At 46.3% G+C, this 23,323-nt stretch overlaps 1 protein-coding gene across 1 annotated transcript in view; it reads right to left on the bottom strand.

Annotated features, from left to right (window-relative positions):
* The window catches only part of LOC147901561 (uncharacterized), a 257,427-nt gene that overhangs the window by 19,942 nt on the left and 214,162 nt on the right, over window positions 1-23,323 (bottom strand). The window contains exons 18-20 of the mRNA XM_087375079.1: window positions 17,954-18,014; window positions 3,468-3,704; window positions 3,247-3,315 (exon numbers count right to left, since the gene is read on the bottom strand). Of these exons, the coding sequence (XP_087231205.1) occupies window positions 3,247-3,315; window positions 3,468-3,704; window positions 17,954-18,014 (367 nt within the window). The remainder of the gene's footprint in view (window positions 1-3,246; window positions 3,316-3,467; window positions 3,705-17,953; window positions 18,015-23,323) is intronic.

Below are 23,323 nucleotides of genomic sequence, written 5' to 3' on the forward strand. Positions count from 1 at the left end.
TATGACGGAAGCAATACATGACTGAAGAGTGCCAAACCTCAACCTCGACCCACCATGGTCAAAGTTGATCAGAGGGAAGTACTGGCGCAATGGTGCACGGGGTACACCTGTTGGTGCACATGGGAAGCAGTCCAGTAGAGTGCACAGGCGCACAGGCGGTACTTGGTGGTGCACAGGGGAAGCAATCCAATAGTTAAGAGGTATAGGTGGTGCACTTACCCTCGCAACCAACTAGTGTCAGGAGCACATGGAATAGACAGGAGAACACATGGAGCACGGGATTTACTGACCCAGAACAGGCTGGAGTGTTGCGGAAGCCATCAAGGGCAGAGCGGCCCACAAACGGTGGAGTGGCTAAGAATGGCTAAGGATGCAAGAAGACATCCAATAGGAAGAAGGAAAGGAGATTGGCAGCGGGGGGTGGAGCAGAGGAGGAGAAGGTGAAGAGGGGGAAAGGGGAAAGGGGGGAGGGACATTCTGGCAGGGGCAGGAGGCGTGAGTGAAGGAGTGAGAGGCTAGAGTCAAGAGCTCGCCTCGTGTGTATCTTCTCCGGGTGTATCAGTCATCTTGCTTTCTAATGAATTATGCTACTTCCCATCTCTGCTCGCTACTCTAAAATCTCTTTCCGTTGTGTTCTCCTCCCCTCCTCTCCCTTCACTTGGTACAACAGACCTGTGTCATGTGGTTGAAGTTCTTTGCCGTTCATGTCGAGGGTTGGCTTTTATGATGTTGTTCCACTTTGGTCTTCTTCTTGCTCACATCACTTCAGCACTTGTACCGCTTGCACATAGTTGACACCATCTATCGCTTGCACATAGTTGACAGCATCAACTAGCACTCGCCTACATACCATCAGTGACACTTATGGCATGTCTTACTCGCTTCTCGCACCAGTGGCCCTAGGCCTCCGGTAATACTTCCGGAAGTGTTAGGAACCCCCCCCCCCCCCCTCAGACAGAAGTAAATGTGAATTGTTGAAACAAGAACTTACATACCTTCGACACATTGCTGTTGTCCGTATTGACTACGAGATAGTCAAGAAGGTATGTGATTGACATATTTCCTTTCTTGGATTTGTGAAATCCTCCAAAACTTTTCAGGGCCCTAGGTCTTTTTTGAGAGACTTGACTCTTCTTCGGCTCTTCACATCCGACGACACCTTGTGGAGTCGTGCTCTCTAGAGGATGTTCCAGCCACTCTCTTCAGGGCTGCTCATTCCTCGGTCGACTCTCCATGGGAGGTCTTAGCTAGCATTGCAGCATGGCACATTTGGAGAGCCAGATGCACTGAGGCTTTGGAGGGTTCTCAGGTTCACCCTTCTCAGATCTTGGCCACTACTTGGACAAATACAATACACACTCTGATGGCCAATTGGGCAACCATGCACGGATCATCTCGAGCAGCCTTCTCCAGGAGAGTTACTTTTCTCAGAGATTGGAGAGACTCTCCCTTCTTTGCTGAGACTTCTACAGGGTTGAGTTGGCATTTTCAGCCTCAGCATTGGTTTCTTTCTACCTCATTCCTCTGAGGTGTTTTTTATTACATGCTTAGCATGTTGTATTTCCACACAGAGCTTGCTCTAGCGAGTTTCTTTCTTACTTAATAGAAGTCTCTTTTTTGCCACAAAAAAAAAAAAAAAAAAAAAAAACCTCCAAAACTACAAATAGAATTATGCTAAGATAGCATTACCCTTGTTAGACTTGTCTAAAGGGGTGGAAAACGGAAAGTACAATATGTATCAGGCCATTGTGTAGACAGAGGAGCTTGATGCAAGTTTCAAGCAATTGAAACATGAGGTTATCTCAGGTCCTATGCTGCAAATCATGGATCCTAGTAAACTATTTCCTGTCGAAACACATGCCAATGCTGTTGGTGTAGTGTTGTTCCAAGACCAACATGTTGACCAATAGCTTTTGAGATTAAAAAGCAAAGCGAGTCACAGCAAGTCACAGTATAATTGGCCAATACATGAAAAAGAGCTGTATTTTATTATTCACGCGTTGAAAAATTTGAGCCATTATGTGCATGGATCTACTTTTGTGGTTTACATTGATAACTCTTCTCTGAAATACTTCTATAATACTTTTGACCTAAGGAGCAGGAAGGCCCGATGGTCAGAGATTATGCAAGAATTTGATATCAAGATCCGTTATCGAAATGATCTACCAACAAGGTAGTTGATACCTTACATTCAATTCGTAGTCTGAAGCAACTTTCTTTCACAGAGATCCATGCAGACCTGTATGAATCTCTTAGTACAGGTCTTTATCCCAAAAATGATTTCTATGGGATGAAGCTGAAGCTGGGAATGTCTCTCTTGGTAGTAGAATTAGAGAGTATTTCATTCTCAATGGTCTGCTTTCCTGAAAGGATAAGGTCTCTGTACCGGGGGTGAGAGACATGAGACGACGTATCTTGTTTGAGTATCATGACAGTCCCCCACTTGGCTTACTTATTATGTGCTGTTTTATTTGCTGGAGATAGACAGTAGCTTGAGTAATTCCGCTTTAGACAAAGAAAAATGGATCATCACTGATATGATGAATGAGCTGTGAGAGTTGAAATGTGGAAGAACGTGGCACGGATGTAAACATGCCATTCAAGAATCATGGACCAGTAGTGGTGGCTCCAATTATGTAAAGAAGAGAAAACCATTGATGGAAGGGCTCCTTTTTTGTGTAGTCTATTAGCTTCTACCCTTTCTGGTACTGTACAAGCCTGTTAAGACATAGACTTTTGAGTATTTTGTTGTTTCTCTTGAGGCAGGCTTCCTTCATTGCACAGTAGTAGATTAGTGACTGTGTGATCCTTAACTATCCAGTATTATCTTAGGTTGGACCTGTAATCTATCCCCAGATATGAGACTTGCCAATAGTTGCTCTTCTATCTCAGTACTTTAATTTTCTCATATACATAATATTTTTATGTTAAGAACCATACTGCATAACAAATCAAGTTTTCAAAAATCTAAACACAGCAGGTAATATAAAGAAAATAATAATACTGTTTTTTTCAATGGGTAAACAGTGCACCAAATTTACCAGTGTTCTTTGGCAATGTTCTGCCAGTATTTTCTCATAACTCAAAGGAGTTCAAGTCTATGTTTGAAATTCAGCATTCTTTTAACTTCGTTAACACTTGTAAAAATATTTTCAAATCCAATACCACGATCATGTTGGAGAAAAGAGTGGGACAAAGAAAATGTAAGGGATCCTCTTCAGAATGTGTGCTATTGTAACTTTGTACCTGCTCCTCTTTGCTGAGCATATTCCATTCCTCTTCCTCGCGTTGCTTGTCTGTTGTTTCAAATTCCATCTAGAAAACAAATTGAACCTTTTAGGGTGCCTACTGATTAACAAGAAGCACATTGTAAAGTATTGGGAAAAACTTAAAAATCAATATAGAAACTAAAAAACTGAGCTTTTCACAGGTATGACAATAAATAGCGAATAAGGATTGTTTTACACCTGCAAGGAAAAGTTCTCATTGCCTGGCTCAACCCCCATACAACGAACATTGGTATGCTTGAAAGCATCTGCAACTACTCTAGCTGCAGCTGTGACCTGCTTATCGTTGTCATTAAGCCTCTGGGTGGCATAGAAGTTTATACGCTCAAGGGATACAGCATCTTCAGGAAGCTTGACAACTGATTTAAGGAGAGGCAGGAGTGCACATGCACGCATTCGGACACCCACCACTTCATCCTATTAAAATTCTTCAAGATTAGAATTTAGGCAGTGACCATAGAATAAGTATAAGAGATTAGACATTTCCTTGTGCTTATGTAGTGTGCTCCTTAGACATGTGTGGAGGGGGGTGGGGGACTGGCTCCATACCCACTGGATCCCATATGCACAACTCAACCCATAGCATTGACTTCTATCACCCAATATTGAACGTTTTAGCAAATTTTTTCTCTTGTTGTTAGGTATTCCTTTACTTGATAGATTAGATTTCCTATTACAAAGTTCTGATGCATATTATATGTAGATCCTTGCATTCAAAAAAAGATTATAAACCAAAACTTGAGTTTTCAAACCGCAATGATATGCTATCTGCAAGGGCACACACTAGCATGTTTATAGTATATACTTCTTTGGGTTTTGGAATTTCAGTGTGCTCTTCATAAATTTTCCTTTAGAAATTAAAAAAATAAATACCCATGAGTGCTGGCGATGTCAGCCTTAATTATTGTTCTCTCTTTGGATTGCTATGAATGGATACTAGAGTAGTCAACACTGACTTGGCTTTGATTCTGCATGGCATACTCTGGCAGACCTGGTGTATTTCTTTCTTACCTTCATCTATTCACTAAGGTGGTAAATGTTAGTGGGAAGGTAAACTGTTGTAGCTCATTTGCCCACAGGTGGACAAGTGCATACAAACATAAGTCCATCCACAAGCAGACCATAGGTGGACAATAGGCCGTCCACAGGCATACTATTGGCAAACTATGAGTGGATTCCAGGGGACTATCAGTCAGCCAAGCACTAGACCAAGGTGGCATGCAAGCAGCCACTTGTGTAGCCACGATGGACAGTTGACTATAGTTGGCTAGCACGGATAAAGGAGTTCAAGCTCAAGGAGGCTAAGGGGTGGCACATGGCACATGTTGGCGTTGTAAGTGCAAGCATGAGGTGCTAAGCAATCAAGAAGTCAAGAGTCAAGAAAGAAAGAAAGAAAGAAAGTGTATTATTGTCCACTAAAGGCCAAAATGGGCCCATGGGACATCAAGAACTCTGCATACAAGATAGCACAAAATCAACGTGCCACAAAGAAGAGGCATCGTCGAATATCATCTAAGTGCTACGCAATACAATGCAAGTGAAAGTACATAATGTCAAATCTGAGCCTAAATACAAAGTAAACTAGATGCAAGGAAACCGCCCCTATGTGCAAAATGGGGGGATGAGTACAATATGCCAATGCAAAGATACAAGTCCAGGTGTCACGGAGTCTGAGAACCAAAATAATACTGGAAATCCTGTCCATCGACTCTGCCTCCTGCTATGAGAGTACAAATCTGAGCAAAGGTGAGGTGAGCGGCTGGTGGGGCGAGATCTCCATGAGTAAGTCTCCTCCGAAAAGCTGCCATCATCCTGGATCGTCTGGAGATGAAGCGACGAGTATGTCCCCTATGTAACAAGATCCTGCGGCGTCTACAAACCATCTCATATGTACATCCACAGGGTGGAGGCATGTGTCCTGTGTGAGCTCTGACCTCCTCGAGACAGCTAATATGCACAGCTCCCCAATCATGCTAGCTCTCCCTCCCCTCTTGTCCTCTCCTTCAGCCCTCTAGATCCGGATCCCCCCTCCTCTAGCTGATTCGTAGCTTGCTGCAGACTACACAACCTTCCTGGGACATTTTTGTGACCATTTGCTGGTCCTTCAGGCTACATGTACCATTGGGTCGTACAACAGCTGTACATCAGGCCAGGCGTTGAGCTGTACATTTGCTGCATTTACATCGTCAGCCCAGGCCGTACCACTGGGCTGTACAACAGTCCTAACTTTGGGCCGCACTTCTGCTGCAACCAGTTCGTCAGGTGCTTTCCATTGACCGCTGATCACTCAGGCCAGGAGCTCAAGGTACTTTGTTGCTGATTAGAGTATGGCTGTGGGCCGTACAGGGCCGTAGTATACCGTACAATTTACTGGCTGCAATCCGAGAGGTTGGCTTGCTTCTTGGAGCTACAAAAGGAAGGAGAGAATCTGAAACTAAAATGCATGTTCCCCCCTTGTGCCCACAGCAGCATATGACAGAGTTGATTGGAGTTTTTTGCAAGGTACCCTTGCACTCTTGGGATTCTCAGATGCTTGGATTAGAGGGGTTTCCTCCTTATACACATCAGCCCACAGCCGGGGGGAGAGATTTCAGATTTCTAGATCAGTCCATCAGGGATGCCCTCTTGCCCCATTTTTGTATTTATTTGTGGCTGAAGCAATGAGCAACTGACATCCTAGGCACGCATTATTGGGCTGAGACTGCCTCTTAGGCATGAGCTCTTGGATAGTAGCTCGCTGATGACACTGCTGTTTTTTTGGATGCCAATACATAGAACCTCACTTCCTTAAGATGTTTTGCATTGCAGCTAGTGCACACATTAATTGTAACAAATCCAATGGATTTTGGGTTAGCGATGACACTCCAGCCTGGGGGCTGACATTGGTTTTACTAGGATCCAAAGGGGTGTCCCTATCATGTACCTAGGCTGCAAGGTCAGTGTGGGCAAATCTCCATCGCAACAATTCGATCCTGTGTTGGAGAGTGTCATAAGAAAGCTTCTTTTTCTGAGCTCATTCAAACTTAAGCTCGCTTCCAAGGTAGTGGTGGTCAACTAGGTATTGCTAGCCATGGCTTGGTTTATTTGTTCTTGTTAGTGCCATTCTAGGGACTGCATCACTCAGCTCAAAAGACTAGTAAGGAGTTTTATTTGCAATGGTCTAGATGGCTTAGCAAATACCAAAGCAAGGGTGGCTTGGAAGACTCTTATCCTACCCAAGGGGGAAGGTGGCCTCAATATTTTAGATTTAGAATTGTAGAGCAGCTTTATGATGCAAGATTGTGGTTAGAGGACTATTGCCAGGATAGGAACCTTGAAAGGCTTTTTCATGAGATGCATATAATCTTGCACTCTTTCCACTGGCGCGAAGATTGAAAAGATAGATCTTTACTTCAGCCCATCTCAGACTCCTTCCTCCCCTCTTATGTCTGCTTTCTTGAAATCTTGGGCCAGCTTGAGGGAGATAGTTGCTGGACCACCTAGGAGCTAGTCAATCTAAGGATAAGCATTTGAGGAGAGATGGAGAGAAAGTGGCCAGCCAATTGAGAGGGGGAAGCAATGCACCTACCCTATAGGAAAGGAGTCCAACAGAGGATAGACTCCAAGGAAAGGAGGGGGGATAGACTACTATATGGATACCATGGGGGGGATCAAAAAATATGGGAGCAAAAGAGTGGTTTGAGTGAAGTCCGTGTGGAGTGAGTGAAAGAGTCGTGCAAGTGGAGTGAGTGTGGAGAAGGAGAGAAGTGGCCTGAGCTAAGATCGTACACCTTGTAATTAGTAGTGACATACTAGTACAAAAGTCTCTGTTGAGATTTGTTACATTTTAACAACACAAGGTTAGTCTTTGTTTGAACTTGTTACACACTAGTGTAAAGGAAAGTCTCTATTGGGACTTGTACTTATTGGAACATGTTGGAATCTTTGTTTTGCTTTTTTTCCCCCCACTTCATTAAGTATGAATTTTTGAAAGCCACAAGAGCAAGCTCAAATGCGGGAGTACATCATGTCATGTATGAGAAAAAAAAACAGCTCAAAAAGAGCTAACAAAAATCCAAGGTGGAGGCCGAAAATGCCACCTCAACCTGAAGAATACTCAGAGAAGAACGGAGATCCTCTCCAAACTCTGAAAAAAGTATTTGTAGCTGCTCGGGAGGATCCCTACATGCTCGCCCAGATGGCCATTAGTGTGTGTATAGTATCAGTCCATAAACTGGCCATAGACTAGGAAGGGTGTCTGTGAACTCTCCATCGACTCCGTACATTTGGCCCTCCAAATATGCCTAGCTGCAATGCTAGCCAGAATCTCCCAAGATGTGTCTACCAAGGCATGGGCAGATCTGAAAGGAGTGAAGCGAACATCCTAGAGAGAGCATGCCTCCACAGAGTGTCGTAAACAGAAACATTTAGGATGCTTAGTTAACCCAACCTAACCTAATCTACTATTTAACTTAACCTGAGTTAGCTTCACCTAATCTAATCCCAACTAATTAAGACTAATCCAAGTGAAATTAACCAAGTGACTTAACCAACCTAAATAAACTAACGTAAGCTTTTAATAATAAAGGTTGAGAGTCTGAGTCATGTCCCTCAAAAAACACCAAAGGGCCATTAAGAGATAACCGTGCCATTGATCCCTAAGTCATGAAGAAGGGTGCTCTATGAAATATGCAAAGAATCCTGGCAACACCCTTCCAGATCGTCCTCGCCTATCTGCACTCTCAGAGGCAATGCTGAACTAACTCAACTGCTGCACGGCATCGAGGACAAGTAGGGTCTGGATCTCCATAGGTTCACTACAATCCCTCCATGAATAGAAAGCCAAAGAAGAGAGTGATCTTTCTGTTTCTAAGGCATTTCCAGGGCCTCCTCCAAAATTTTTTCTCTACAGAAATCTGAAAACTATCCCAACGAGGAGCTTTGGAGGGCCTCCAACCTCCATTGCCAAGCTGAAATCTCTTGGCATTTCTGATTGTGTAACAAAAGAAGGGGAAGCTCTACTTTCGGTGCCCTTCATCAATCCATTTCCACTCCCCTGGGTCCCACTGCAAGAACCTGATGGAAAAACCACCATATAACCACAGTCTTCAAGACCCAAGTGCCAGGAGAACAAGGTTAGGATCAAGATACCACTGTGAGTCTGCGCCTCAGTGTAATCCTAACAGGCTGAAAGGCAACCTCCAAAAGAATATCATCTGAAGATCTAAGAAGTTTGCCTCTCGGCTGAACGTCAAAGATAAGGGTCTCCTCGTGCATCTTGCAAGGCAATAACCTGTAAAGGAACACCCGTTCCCATGAAAGCTCCCAACCAAGTGGACTCTGCGATCGGCATGCCATCTGTATCTATCCACTCTGCTAGTATGGCTGCCTCTATCTGCTGCGTCCTAACTGCACTCCCCAATCTGATCCCAAAATGAAATAAAGAAAGAGGGGGTAAGCCCATCTGAACTAGGGCACTTGCCCTTGTGAAGGGCAAAGAGAGCAGTCCTGAACTCTATGTTGGTGAATGGTGCATCAAGTTAGACTATCATATCTCCAGTCACCAACATAAGTAAGTGCTGCCAAACTCGAGCATCATCTATGGCTTGTGAGTCAGGATCTGCTGTAAGAAGGGAGGCATAGAAATATGTGTCTTGTAAAACTCTATCTGAGTCAACAAGTTGTGAAACGCTCTCCGTACGATGTCTAGGGCCAAGAGTAGAGAAGAACTGCTTGTTGACCCTGCCTCCCCTCTGAGTCCAAAACGACTCTCAGGTATGAAAGGCATACTCTACTCTCTGATCTAACAATGACTGCCGTTGAGCCCTTGCTGCTGCAGCAGGGCGCTCTTGACCCAAGCATCTGTAGGCCTCTTTTGCTCTTACGTCTGAAGAGCAGGCGGATACCTCTCTCTGACTTGAGGATCTCATCTCTCCTAGTACGAGCAACGGTGTAATGCATACTGTCCCATCTCTGTCCAGAGTCCAATAGTCCACATAAAATGTGTCAATCCGTGCTGCATGGATAGGCATCTGCAATCTCCCGTTCGACCAAGAAAACATGAGTGACTATGGCTGAGTGAGGAAAGCATCATCATGCCAAGCATCCCTGCCATTGTACCGAAAAAGGAAGGCATCCCAAGCTGCTCTCTCTAGGGAGTAGATACCACCTTCCCTACCGCCTCTTTTGTCTGTGGGCATTCCAACCATGCTAAAATCACCCCCAATGATCCAAGGCTCTACGATGCAAGACTAAGAAAGCATCTCGTTCCATAAAAGGACACAGTCCCCTCTTGGGGGCATAAAGGTTTAAGAAACCAACCTTAAGCCCACCAATCAAAAGAATGATCCGATGAGCTCTAGAAGGGACTATGATCCCATGTCCAATCACCAAGGGGAGCATCGAAGAAGAAACGGAAATACAAGTACCTCCCTTGGTGCCCAAGACGGGTGACAAAAAAGTATGACCTGAGAGAAGCTTACCCGACTTGGCACAATCTCTGACATCTAGTTTGTGTTCCTGAATTGTGTTCCTGAATCATAAGAATATTAATGGGCCCCCCCACCTGGATGAAGTTGGTTATGGATCAGCTGTCTACGACGGCAGTGAAGTACACCTCCGAGGCCCTGAACATTCCAACTAACAACCTCATTGGCGAGAGGAAGAGGCCAGATAAAAAACTTTACCCGATCTGGTTGCAAAGAGACCTCTCTCTTGGAAAAACTCCTCCTATCAAGAGGAGGGAAGTCAACTAGGGAAAGCACTCCCACACCTGCAGAAGGGGAATCTCTATCCAAGGTGATCTGAACAACTTGCTCCCCAAAGGTAGAGGGTACAAACTTCTCCTCTAACTCTAACTCTGCCATGTCTGCCAGAACTGCGAAAGAATTCTTGAGTGATGCATCTGGCACAGGTGTGCGGAGGATCCCTGCGGAAGGTAGAGTAAAAGTAATAATCCCCTTGCCTCTGTCAATAGGTGAAGAAAGAGGAGCAGAAGAGAAAGGGGGGCTCTAATGAAGCTCCACCATATAAGTAGCATTAGCATGGAGTATGGCACGAGTTTTAGCAACAAATTGCTCCATAGAAGGAAGCTCCTTCACATGAATATCTTAGGGGATAGGAGCACCACATCAGCACTAGGAACTAGGACACGAATATCTCCTGCGTGCAAGGGTCCATAGTGCCATCAGTAGCCTCCTGAGGTGGAACTGGCTCAACAACTCTGACTCGCACCCAACAGGGGACGACTGGAATAGGACGTGCTGACGGTCTTGGTCGCGTTGTAGAAGAAGGTCCAGGACGAGAGGTTGTAGCCGACGATCCTAGGTGAGAGGTGGAAGGTCCAGTGGCGCGAGAAATGATAGGATGTGTAGTAGATTGTGAAGTAGGTCCAGCCGAAGCGGTGCTATGAGGCACTACATCCGTGGACCTTTTAGGTCTTTTCTTTTTTCTCTTTCTTGGGCAATCTCTGGCAAAGTGCCCAAGGGTTCTGCAAATCCTGCACTGATCTTGTCTCCCAACGATCTTGACTCTCTACCTGAAGAATGAGCCATCTGGACGCTTGAGCATGATGTGGTCATCCGTGATGTTAGGGTCGGAGCAATGAACCTTACACGTGGTAACCTGTCCGAACTGACTTCCTCTGCTGCTGCCGAAGAAGGCATCCCATGGGGATCTCGGTGACCATCCCGAAAGCGGGTCCAATGGAAGATAAGAGTCGATGGTACACCTAAGGGATGCTGGGGAATTGGAGAGGGGCTGAGAGAGGAGAGGTGAGGCTAGGGGCGGGGGTAGGGAGGTGGGGAGAGGCATTGAAGGAGGGAGGGTAGGGAAGCGGAGAGGGGGGCTGAGGGAGGCAGGGGTAGGGGCAGCGGTATGGGCTGAGGTAGGCGTGGGTAGGGGCGGGGGTAAGAGGCGGGGGAATGGTGGGCTGAGGGAAGGCAGGGGTAGGGGTAGGGGTTGAGGGAAGCAAGGGTAGGGACGGGGGAAGGGAGGCGGGGAGGGAGCCAAGGGAGGCAGGAGAGGGGAGGCAGGGAGGAGGCTGAGGTGAGGGAGGGGAGGCAGGGAGGGGCTGAGAGAGGGCAGCAAAGGGTGTATGGGGAGGAGCAGCAGCGTGCCGATTGTAGCATGAACAACAACTTTTTTTAAGGAGAGCTGCTGTTGGAATCTTTGTTTTATTTTCTTACTCTAGGATTTTTAATCCCATCCTTCTCTTTAGCCAATTGTACCTTCAGTTGTGTCTATATTATGTCCACTTTGTGTTCGGTTCATGCCCGACCTCTGCTTCACGAGTCCAAGGCACACCATTGCACAAACTCCTATTTGAGCTATCAAAGTATTTCCTTAGTTTGTGTAGAGTTAGGAGACCATCAATTGCATAAGTGGCCCCAGGCCGATGGTAATACTTCTCCAAGTGTCTCGACCCACCCCTCAACAGTTTCCTAAGGTGTTCAATGTTGACTCTGGCTATGCTTCAAGTATGTGATGGATGGATTCTCAGTTATCCACCAAGTCTTGCCATGTGCACTTCTACAGTAAGATGGAGAATGTGCTCTTGGGACTCCATGTCTTCGACTTCAGTTGATTCATTCACCTTGCAGCCCCTGGTCTATCAAGATTATACTAGAATGGCTACTATGTAGCAAAATTTCCCAATGTGACCATTTAGGCATACTGATCCTTGAGCACACATGCTCGGTGAGGTGTATGTGAGAACGTAAATGCTATCTCGATCTCTTCAAGATGTATTCGATCATGCTTGAAATTCAGTGAAGTCATAGTTTGGACAATTGTATTCAGCCATAGGACGAGGCAACAAATTTTTTATGGAACATGAAAGGCTGCAACTATAGAGGGGAGGTAGAAAATTATCCTAGAGGCTAGATTGAAATGCTAAGGTGTTGATTTCTTTCCCCAAATGATCAAACAAAACATGAATGTGACTTTTTGATGGGTGCCCTAGCATCAAACTATCTTATGCATTTCTCCAAGATCAACATTTGCAAGTAGCTCTTGTTCAAGTACACTGTCCATCATTCCTAGGGAATTGGGGTTTTATGCCAAGCAGTTCTTGTTAGCGTCTACTGTCTATAGCATATTGTTGGTGCTTGTCATGAGGATGCCTTCGGCAGTTTGTCACAGATGCTCGCACTCTACTGAATCAGTGATCCACATCTTTTGGTCCTGTCCAAATACTTCTGATCTCATTGCTCTCATCAGACAGAGGCTTCGACAGCGATTTCCTACTGTTACTTTTGGCAGATTTTTCTGGTTGTTTGGATTTCATCCCCAGAGACAGGGTTTTGATTTATTTTTCGTATGGGTGCGATATTGGACCCTATGGACTTTATGGATGGATAGAAATCATAGAGTCTTTGGTGATCCACTCTTTTCATCCTTCCTTTTTTTCAAACGATCTCTGCAACAATCATTCTACGATTGTTTTCAGACTCGTTTGATTGATCAGGATGTGTATACAGCCTATACTGAGATCTTTTCTTGAGTAGTAGCTACTTCGCTTTTGAAGCAGCTATGAATGTAATTATTCTATAGAAATAAAGATTTCTTCTCACAAAAAAGCTTGTCATGAGGATGCATAGGAGGCTTGTACATGACTAAATCTTTTTTCAAGAAAAGTACTTTATTAACTATAAATAAAAACCGCAGAGCAAGCTCAAGTGCGGGAGTACATCATGTCAAGCATGAGGAAAAAACAGCTCAGAATGAGCAACCAAAAATCCCAAGTGGCGGCTGAAAATGCCACCTCATCCCTGAAGGAGAATCAAAGAAGAAAGGACAATCCTTCCAGACTCTGAGAAAATCGTCCCTCCTAGCAGAAGCAGTCCTCGAGGTTCCCTGCATGTTCGCCCAAATGGCCATCAAAGTGTGTATAGTATCTGCCCAGATACTAGCCATAGTTTGAGAAGGGTGAGTCCTCCAAAGCCTCTGTACATCTGGCTCTCCAAATATGCCATGCTGTGATACTAGCCAAAATCTCCCAAGATGTATCTACAGAAGCGTGGGGAGCTTTGAATGGAGTAAATGGAACATCCTGGAGGAAGCATGACTCCACAAGATGTCGTTGAACAAAGAAAGCTGTGTCCGTGTCATGTCCCTCGAAGAAAGCCCGTGGATCAGTGAGTGACAACCAAGCAATTGATCCCCAGGTCTTGAAGAAGGGTGCTCTATGAAAAGTGCAAAGTATCCTAGCAATACCCTTCCAAACCATCCTCACCTGAGTGCACTCCCAAAGGCAGTGCTGCACTGACTCAATTGCTGAGTGGCATCGAGGACAAGTAGGGTCAGCCCCGAACCTGGATCTCCACAGGTTCACTGCAATCCCTCCATGAATAGTAAGCCAGATGAATAACGTGACTTTCCTATTCTTGAGGGATTTTCAAAGTCTCCTCCAAAAGTTTTTCTGCATCTCTGCAGAAATCTGATAAGTATCCCAATGAGGAGCTCTAGAAGGCCTCCAGCCTCTACAACTAAGCTAGAATCTCCTGGCATTTCTGACTGTGTAACGAAAGAAGGGGATGCTCTTCTCTCGGTGCCCTACAACTATCCACTCCCATTCCCCTGGATCCCACTGCAAGGATCTAATAGGGGAACCTCCATACAACCAAAGCCTCCAAGATCCAATAGCCAAGAGAACAGGGTCTGGATCAAGATACCACTGTGAGTCTCTACCCATCTCCATGTATCCTGCAATCCTGAAAGGCTGAAAAGGAGCCTCCAAAAGAATGTCCTTTGAAGATCTGTGGAGTCTGCCTCCTGCATGAACCTGAAAGACAAGGGTATCCTCATGTGCATCCCGGAAGGCTATAACCTGCAGAGGGATACCTGTTCTCGAAACAGCCCCCAACCAGGTGGACTCAGAATTAGGCAAATGGTCTATATCCATCCACTCCACTAGTATGGCTGCATCTATCTGCTGCATCCTGGCTGCACTTCCTTTGAGGTGACTAACTGAACGAGCTCTCTGATCCTCTGCAAGCATCCTGAAAGCTTTCCAAGCACCAACCGTGGATGCAGGTCCCAACTCCCATCTAGACCACTGCATATAGTATGACACCAGTGATCTGCCATGTTCATCTAGTATGCAATCATTCCACATGACGGGCTGCCTGCATAATGATATTGTGGTTATAATTGTTATAGATGTTTTTCCATTGATTTCTGCTGAATACTATTGAGCAGTCTAAGTTGAACCAACAGTCATAATGTATGAAGATCCATCTAGGGCTGTTCATCCAATCTCCTCCCTGAGAAGGTGTGCATGGATCTCCTAATAACACCTGGATGAAGCTGATTACCAGTCAGCTGTCTACGGCGGTGATGTGGCACAATATCCAAGCCTTGGATATTCCGGCTAACAATCCTCATCAGTGGAATATCTTACCCAACTTGGTCGTGGAAACAACTCCCTCCTGTGTGGTAGATCTCCTGGAGTAAGACCACCCACTCCTATAAAAGATGACGACCTGCCAATAGGGAAACCAATAACCACGTCACCAAAGGTAAAGGGCACAAACTCTATTCTCCAAAATCAACCAGTGGAGAGAGAGAGTTCCTCTAAGCCACACATGGTGTTGGAGAGTGTAAGATCCTTGTCTGCAAAGAAGATGAAGAGGCAATAGCTACCTCCTTCCCTCGGATCCATGTTGGGAGACTAAAGACCTGAGTTGGAAGGGGGCTGCTCGGACGGAAGACAAAGACTTGAAATAGTACCTGAAGGAATATCCTCATTAGCCTTATCTGAGGCTAGGTCTGGGGTATCACTGGCCATGGCTTGAATAGGTGAGCGACATCACTAGCCGCGACCAAAATTGGAATATCATTGACCGCAACCAGAGTGGTGTTTGAGGCAAGAGAAGGGCTCTCCTAGGCTGAAGGTGGTGGAGGAACAAAAACTCTAACCGCAACCCAACCAAGGGGGATAGCAGGTGATAGACGAGTGGGACGCGTTGCTCGGCCGGACGTGTACGAGCTCTATGAGGAGGGGCCGCACCAGAAGACTTTTGGGGTCTTTTTCTTCTTTGGGCTCTCTCTCAGGAAATGCTCAAAGGTCCTGCAAATCTTACCACTGGTCTTGCTTGCCCGCAATCTTGACTCTCTACCCAAAAAGAGAGCCACTGGAGGCTGAATCATAATATGGTCATAATAATGTTAGGTTTCCACATGATGACCCTAACTCTAGGAACCCCATTAGACCCGATCGCCTTCATTGCGGAAGAAGGCATCTTTTTGCCAAACCAAAAGTGGCTCAAATAGTGACAAGAAGTTGATGATAAACCTATGGAAGACCAAGAAATCTGATGAAAAGAAAAGTGAACCGTCTGTCCTCTACAAGATCAAAGCCCAACTTGAAGAGTGAAAGATAAATTCTGCCGGAACCAAGTGTCAAGGTGAGCATTGTGCTCACAGTCTCAGAAGAGTCGAAAGCCACGAGAGGAAACTATGTCCCAGTCGTCAAACATTGGAAAGGCGTGGAGTGAGTTCTTTAGGTAAGGCCGCAAGCATCTAGTCCTTGGCTAGTGAGTGGGACCCATGGAAGCATGCAAAGACGTGGCGGAGATTTCAAACTCCACATCCTTTTGGAGCTGTAGCAACTCATCTTTTGAGAAAATGCAAGTTTTCACGGCTAGTGGAAGTGGTCGAGAGAATTGGATGAATGGGTATCCATTCGTCAATCGAAGGGGGGGACGGGTTGAGAGGGGAAGGGCTGAAGGAGAGGTTGAGGGGGAAGGGCTGAGAGGGGAAGGGTTCAGAGGGGGAAGGATGAGAGGACAAGGACCAAATGATGGTTTGAGAGGGCCTGAGAGTAGAGGAGAGAAGCTCGGAGGGGCTGACACAAGAAATGTAGGCTGGGAGGGCAAAGATGTAGGCAGGGGGGCAGAAGGAAGGGGGGGTAGAAAGAAAGAAAGAAAGAAAGAAAGTCTATTAACGTCCACTGGAGACCAAAAGGTCTATGGGACAGCAAGAAACCCTCTAGTACATCTACTTTAGGGAGGGCACATGGCAACTCCCAAGGAGTGCAAAAGCTACCCACATTATTTTACAGTACCTACATAATAGTCTGAAAGAGTAACAACCATACATCAGTTTAAGACTAAGAGTCTTTTGGTTTTGATTTGAACTTGCCCATATTCCATCCTTTTAGGCAGCCTTGACTTTAGCTAATTCAGTTGCCTTATTCTTGAGTTGAGCCTGTGCAAGCTCCTCTGCTATCCATACTTTGGTGCCCTACAACTTGTAAGATTGTCGAAGGAGCTTGATCCGCATATCTTTTGACTTCAAAGTAAGGATTGCATGACCTTTATAGTGCATAATAGAAGTTGGCCTAGAGTCCTGCTCATCATCCACCCATTCAATGTTGGGCAAGCTTGCTTTGATCTTTGTCAATATTTCACTATATGTGTCCTCCTCTTTGTACTAATCTTCTGGGAGTCCCGCTATTTTAATCTTCGGTGCATTATCACTTCTAGCTTCGTGTTCTCTGCTTGAATATTAGACTTACTTGCTTTGGTGTCCACTTCCACAATCACTTCCTTCTTAGCAGTTTGTACTTCAATGTGAACAAGATTTTTGACTGTTGAGACTAGCTGCGGGGTAGGGGGGAATCCTTACAAGATTTTACAGCCTCATCAATTACTGCCTGCTTACCAGGCCCTTCCAGAATGTCAAGTCGAGCCTTTACTTCTACCAGTTCCAATCATAGCTCTCTCATTGCCTGCTGCAGATAAAAAATCTGATCCTGTTTCCCAAGGATGGGTTGTTTTGAGCCTTCTTGTTGGTAATTACGTGCATAAGGAGAGGGTGTCATGGCTGCAACTGTAGAGTACCGAGTCCTGATGGAGGTTGAAGGAGTTCAGGGGGACATGGAGGAGAGGGTAGGCCAGTACATAATTTGCTGTTTGTTGAACCCCCTAGCTGAACCTAACCCCCGGGTTGGGTTGGGGGTTTAGCCCAACTCGGGGTTAGGGTTAGTGTGTTTGCTGTTGGCTGAGGTAACTGCTGGCTGAGGCGAAGGGCTGACGGGTGGCAGGCTGCTGACGTGCTGTACGGACGGGCGGGAGAGAGAGAGAGATGCGGGCGGGGAGGGAGGGCAGCAAGCAGGTGGCTGAGAGATGAGGTGGGGGACAGAAAGAAGAGGCAGGGCAGAGAAACCAGAGTGGGGGGGCTTGAGTGATGGGGTGGGGGGAGAGGGAGGAGGCAGAGAGTAGGGAGAAAAGTTGGGGCAGGGAGGAGAGGGAGAAGGCAGGAGGGAGAGGGGTGCTGGGGAGCAGCAGCAGCTCCCTCTATTAAGCCGTTTTTTCACAAAGACATTATACTTCGTCTACTAAGGAACCACTGTATTAAATATATTCCTTGGTTGTGCCATTTTAAATGCTGTGGGAAGTAGTCATGGTTGTTTCTGACCATCGACAAGGAAATATCAAATTCTCAACACTTGTGATTGGATCTTCTCTTGCTCTAGCTTGTGAATTGACACTATGCCTATAGCAAGAATTGAGCATAACCCATGCATTCTGTTTTCAAATGTAAGCATGGTAATGGAACAGTAAGCCACTATAGGCCGTCCTCTGTTGTGGATGCATTTACATTGCATATAAGGAATTCTTGCAAATAATGAGGGAAATTTTCCCTGTGTATCACATTCTATATGTTATGGTAAAAGGGAGAACCTGTAGGATGGCTATAGCAGCTTCTAAAAAATGCTCCTTGAACAAGTGGGTGCTTGAAATGCTGCATATTTATAAAAAAACACATGAGATTATCAGTTGTACATAATATAAATGAATTCATAACAAAAAAAAATTGACGTATATTTATTAAAGAGGAAGGCAATTGACTTTTTTGGCCGTTTCATTCTGAGATGACAGAATTTTGCAATCAGATTGTTTACATATTCCTTGTGTATATAAATCATTGAAGATGACTATGGTATTATAGCACAGAAAACTTATGTAAATTGCCTTTTCAAGAGGAATTCACATTGCAATTTACTTGCAGTCACTCAATTCCTTCTTCAGTCTTCCTATGTTGTAACAAAAAGAGAAAGAAAGAAAGAAAGATATATTAACGTCCACGGAGACCTCGCAGGCCTTTTCAGTTGAAAAGTCTTCATATTCAGACGTGCTTTTTTGTTGTTGAATGAGCTGGCCATTGTAGGGCATAGCAGTGTGATGGAAAGCAGAGCTCCCTATAATATATAGTCTTGCCATTCCTTTGAATTAGAGCATGTGGATGTGTTGGTTTTTTATGAGGTTAACATTTCTGTAGGTTCTTTCACAAGCCTCTTGTTTGGTTCACAAATGAGACAGTGTTGGACCTAGCTCCCTCTTCCCTGGCTTATGCTCTTCGATCTTCTCCTATTTGAGGAAACAATCTAATGTTAAAGAAGAATGTTGTGTATCACCCATAATAAAAACATGATGCGTTACTTCAAGGACAAGGTGAGAGAGAGAGCTGCTGCTCCTCCCCGACTCCTTAGCTGCCCCCCTCTCCTCCCCTCCCTGCCTCACCTCTCCCTCCTCCCTCAGCCTGTCCTTCCCTCCCTCCCTCAGCCCCTCCTCAGCCCCTTCCCCTGCCCTTTCCCCCCACTCTCTCAGCCCTCTCCCCTGCCTCCCTCAGCCCTCTCCCCCGCCCTCTCAGCCCTCTCCTCTGCCCTCTACCCCCGCCCTTTCCCCCCGCTCCCTCAGCCCTCTCCCCCGCCCTCTACCCCTGCCTTTCCCCCCCAACCATTCCAGCCCCTACCCTCGCCCTTCTCTCCGCCACCCCAGCCCCTACCCCCTGCCCCCTACCTCCGCCCCTAAACTCCGCCCCCTCAGCCCCTACTTCCACCCCCTCCCCCGCCCCCCCCTTCCCCCTCCTCTCTCCTCCCCTCTGTCTCTGCCTCTCCCCTCCCCTCCTCCTTCATCCCCTCTCCCCCCTTCCTTTCCTAAGCGTTTTTTCAGTCGGATGGAGCTCATTAGTGTTCGAGTTGGCCTTTCCACCCTGATTGACGATGGCTCTGCCTTCAGCCACCTCGGCCGCTTCCACCGGCTGCCGCGAAAACCATCATCTTTTCAAAAGACAAGCTGCAGCAACTCAAAAAAGATACAAAGCAGGAGAGCTCGACATCTCTCTTTGCTCGCATCCATGGTCCCACCCTTCCAGGCTACAGGCCAAGGATTGGATGCTCGCCGCTTTACTTGGAGACCTCGCAGGGCACCTCACAGATGTTCGTCTGCTTGGGCGAGGTTTCTTCAAGATTGTCTTTGACTCCTCGGAGATAGCAGGTACAGTGCTTCAGGCTAGCCCGTTAGCATTGAGCTCCAGGAGGATTTTTTTTACCCCTTTTTCATTGAGGTTTGATCCTGTCGAGGAGGACAGCAGGACGATGCCACTCTTCATCAGATTTCCCGGCCTTCCTCAGGTGTACCATCGACTTCTACATTCCATTGGAGCCGCCTTTGGGGTGGTTACTGAGATCCCCCCTCTTCCTGAGATGCCTTCTTCAGCAGCAGAGGTGGTCAGGTCCGATGGGGTACTGCGTGTTAGGGTCATTGTCTCTAACCCTAACATCTCGGATGACCACATTATGCTTCAGCATCCAGATGGCTCCTTCTTCACACAGAGAGTCGAGATTGCAGGGAGACACGATCAGTGTAGGATTTGCAGGACCCTTGGGCACTTTGCCAGAGATTGCCAAGGAGAAAGAAAAGACCAAAAAGATCCACGGGTGTGCCTCATAGCTTCACCCGACCTGGATTTCTTCACGACCAGTTCCTACCACCTCACACACTGCTAGACCTTCAACTTCACAGCCAGGACCATCAGCCTCTCGTCCTGGTACTTCTACAACGCAGACAGGACAATCAACACGTCCTACTTTGGTCATCCCCCATTGGGTGCCTGTCAGAGTTGGTGAGCCAATACCTCAGGCTACCACTAACGAGGCCGTGGACCCATCTCTTCAGACAAGAGACATCCCTGTCCTGGTTCCATGTGCAAATGAGACTGCTCCTGACCCTGTTCAGATACACGAGCGCTCATCTAGGGAGAACCTTTCCGCAGAGGCACGTGCTTTACTTGAGGAGGGTGACAGAACTGTGGCTTAGGTCAGGCAGATGTTGCCATGTCTGCCTAAACCTGACACAGGTAAGGGGGTTATTGGTTCCACTCCTCCTTCCGCAGGGCTCCTTCGCACCCTTGCGCCATAGGTACTAGGAATTCATTTTCATGGTTGAGTTTGAGACAGAGGAGGAGTTTGTACCCTCCATGCTTGGGGAGCATATGTTCCAGGATAGAGTTTCCCCCTCAGCAGGGGGGGTTGTGCTTTCCCCAGTTGACTTCCCTCCTCTTGATAGGAGGAATTTCTCACAGGAGAGGGCTTTCTCCGCTACCAGGTCAGGTAGGATATTCCATCCAGCCTCCTCCTCTCGCAGATGAGGATTGTCAGTTGGAACGTTCAAGACCTCGGGGGTGTACCTCAATGCCACCACAGGCAACTGATTCGTAACCAACTTCATTTAGGTGTTATTGGGGGTCCCATGGACATTCTGATGATTCAGGAACACAAATTGGATGCCAGGGATTGTTCCAAGTCGGGTAAGCTTCTTTTAGGCCACACTTTTTGGTCACCCGCCTTGGGCACCGGGGGAGGTACTTGCATTTTTGTTTCTTCTTCTATACTCCCCTTGGTGATCAGACATGGGATCATAGTCCCTTCGAGAGCTCAGTGGATTATACTTTTGATTAATGGGCCTAAGGTTGGTCTCTTAAACTTTTATGCACCCAATTCTAGAGGGGATCGTGTTCTTTTTTGGAAGGAACTGCTCTCTTGGTCACTTATTGCAGATGCTTGGATTATAGGGAGTGATTTTTAAATGATTTGTAATGATGGTTCAGCTACCCGATTTCTTCAGACGTGCAGTAAAGAACCGCAGCGTTGGACGAATTACAGAATATCTAATCAAGAGGCAGCTTCTATCGATTGCCAAGAAGTTGAAGCGCAACCATGCAAGGGTTGTCTATAAAGCTGAGATTAATGCGTACCGTCAATTAAATTCATACAATTGTCGCCCTTGATCTTAAATTGATCAAGGGTCTTCCTTAAAAAGAACTCTTTCAAGGTGCTTCTTTACTTGGCTAGCACTAGAGGGTTCTTTCAAGTTCTGAAATCCTACGTAGCCACGTGGGTAGTTGTAAGCCGTTAGATCGTCTAAGAAACATTTTCAGTACAGCAGAAGAGATGCTTGGCATGATGATGCTTTTCACACTCAGCCACATTCTCTCCTGTTTTCTTGGTCGAATAGGAGATTGCAGATGCCTATACATGCATGGATTGACAGATTTTATGTGGATGATTGGGCTCTTGACAGAGGTGGTATTGTTTACATTGTAGCTGGGGTGTCACTTCGGATCATTTTCCAGATTCTTTCTATGCAGAGGAGGGCCTTACAGAGAGAGTGTTGAGGACTCGGGTATCTCATTTGCAGGATGGGCAGATTTTTCCTTCAAACTTAGACGCAGCCCTCTCTAATATCAGTGACTTTTATCTTTCAGTTGCTCGTATCAAAAGGGGTGAGATCCTCAGGCGTGAGATAGGTATCCGCCAGTAGTTGGCTGCCCTCCAGAGGGAGAAGCAGAAGAGGCCTACGGATGCTTGGATTCAGGAGCGCCTTGCTACAGCAAGGGGCTCAGCAACAGTCCCTTTTAGATCAGAGAGCAAAGTATGCCTTTCACGCCAGATTTTAGATCAGAGAGCAGAGTATACCTTTCACGCCAGAGAGTCATTTTGGACACAGAAGGGAGGTAGGATTAACAAGCAGTTCTTCTCTACTCTTGGCCCCAGACATAGTAGGAAGAGCGTCTCACAGCTTGTTGACTTAGGCGGAGTTCTTCAGACACATCCAGAGGCCGTCTTACAGGTTGCCACCGATTTCTATGCCTCCCTTCTTACAACAGATCCAGACACTTAGGCCACAGATGATACTACAGTGGTTATTTGGCGACACTTACCTGGGTTGGTGACAGGGGATATGACTGTTTCACTTGATGCACCCTTCACCAATGTAGAGTTCAGGACTGCTCTCTTTGCCCTTCACAAGGGCAAGTGTCCTGGTTCAGATGGACTTACCCCCTTATTTTTTATTACTTTTTGGGATCAGATTGGGGATCATATTACCTCAGCCCTGCACGGTGTATGGGACTCGGGTGAGATGCCAGACTCACTTACGGAGAGCCTCATTCATTTGATTCTGAAAGGGGGTTGCAGGAATTTAGTGTCTCAGTGGAGACAGATTACCTTGCTGGGTATCTTGTACAAAATCCTAGCTAAAGCTATCAACCTTCGTCTGCAGCCCTTTCTACCATGATACGCAGATGGGTTTTGTGCATGGCAGGAGCATCTTTGATAGCATCTTCTCATTTTGGGAGGCTTCGGAGTGGGCCATGCATAATGGCCACCATAAGCTGGCCATTCTACTCTTGGACTTTGAGAAAGCTTATGACAGGTTGACTGGGGCTTTCTGAAGGGCACACTTACTCGCTTTGGCTTCTCAGATGCATGGATCAGAGGGGTATCAGCCTTCTATAGATCAGCCCATAGCCAGATTCTTATTGGTGGAGTCAAGGGAGACAGGTTTGAGATTACTAGATTAGTCCATCACGGTTGCCTCCTAGCCCCCTTTTTATTCCTTTTTGTGGTTGAGGGTATGAACTATTACATTAGAGCTCAAGCTGGAATCGTAGGGCTCAGGCTTCCTCTGAGGCAGGAGGATGAGCTCTTAGACAGTGAGTTGGCTGATGACACAGCTATATTTTTGTATGCCACTCCACAGACATTGAATTCATTCAGGACAGCATTGGATTTGTTTTGCATTGCGGCAGGTGCACACATTAATTGAAACAAATCCAATGGCTATTGGATCAGTGATGAGGACACTCCAATCTAGGGGATTGACATAGGGTTCACTTGGATTCAGAGGGGAGTCTTCGTCAGATATCTGGGATGCCAGGTTGGGCTGGGTATCTCTCCGGCACAGCACTTCGCTCCCGTGTTAGAGAGT

Source organism: Dipteris shenzhenensis, chromosome 5 (genome assembly GCF_047967505.1).
Source record: "Dipteris shenzhenensis isolate YYH24624 ecotype China chromosome 5, Dip_SZ_1.0, whole genome shotgun sequence".
Taxonomy (NCBI): domain Eukaryota; kingdom Viridiplantae; phylum Streptophyta; class Polypodiopsida; order Gleicheniales; family Dipteridaceae; genus Dipteris; species Dipteris shenzhenensis.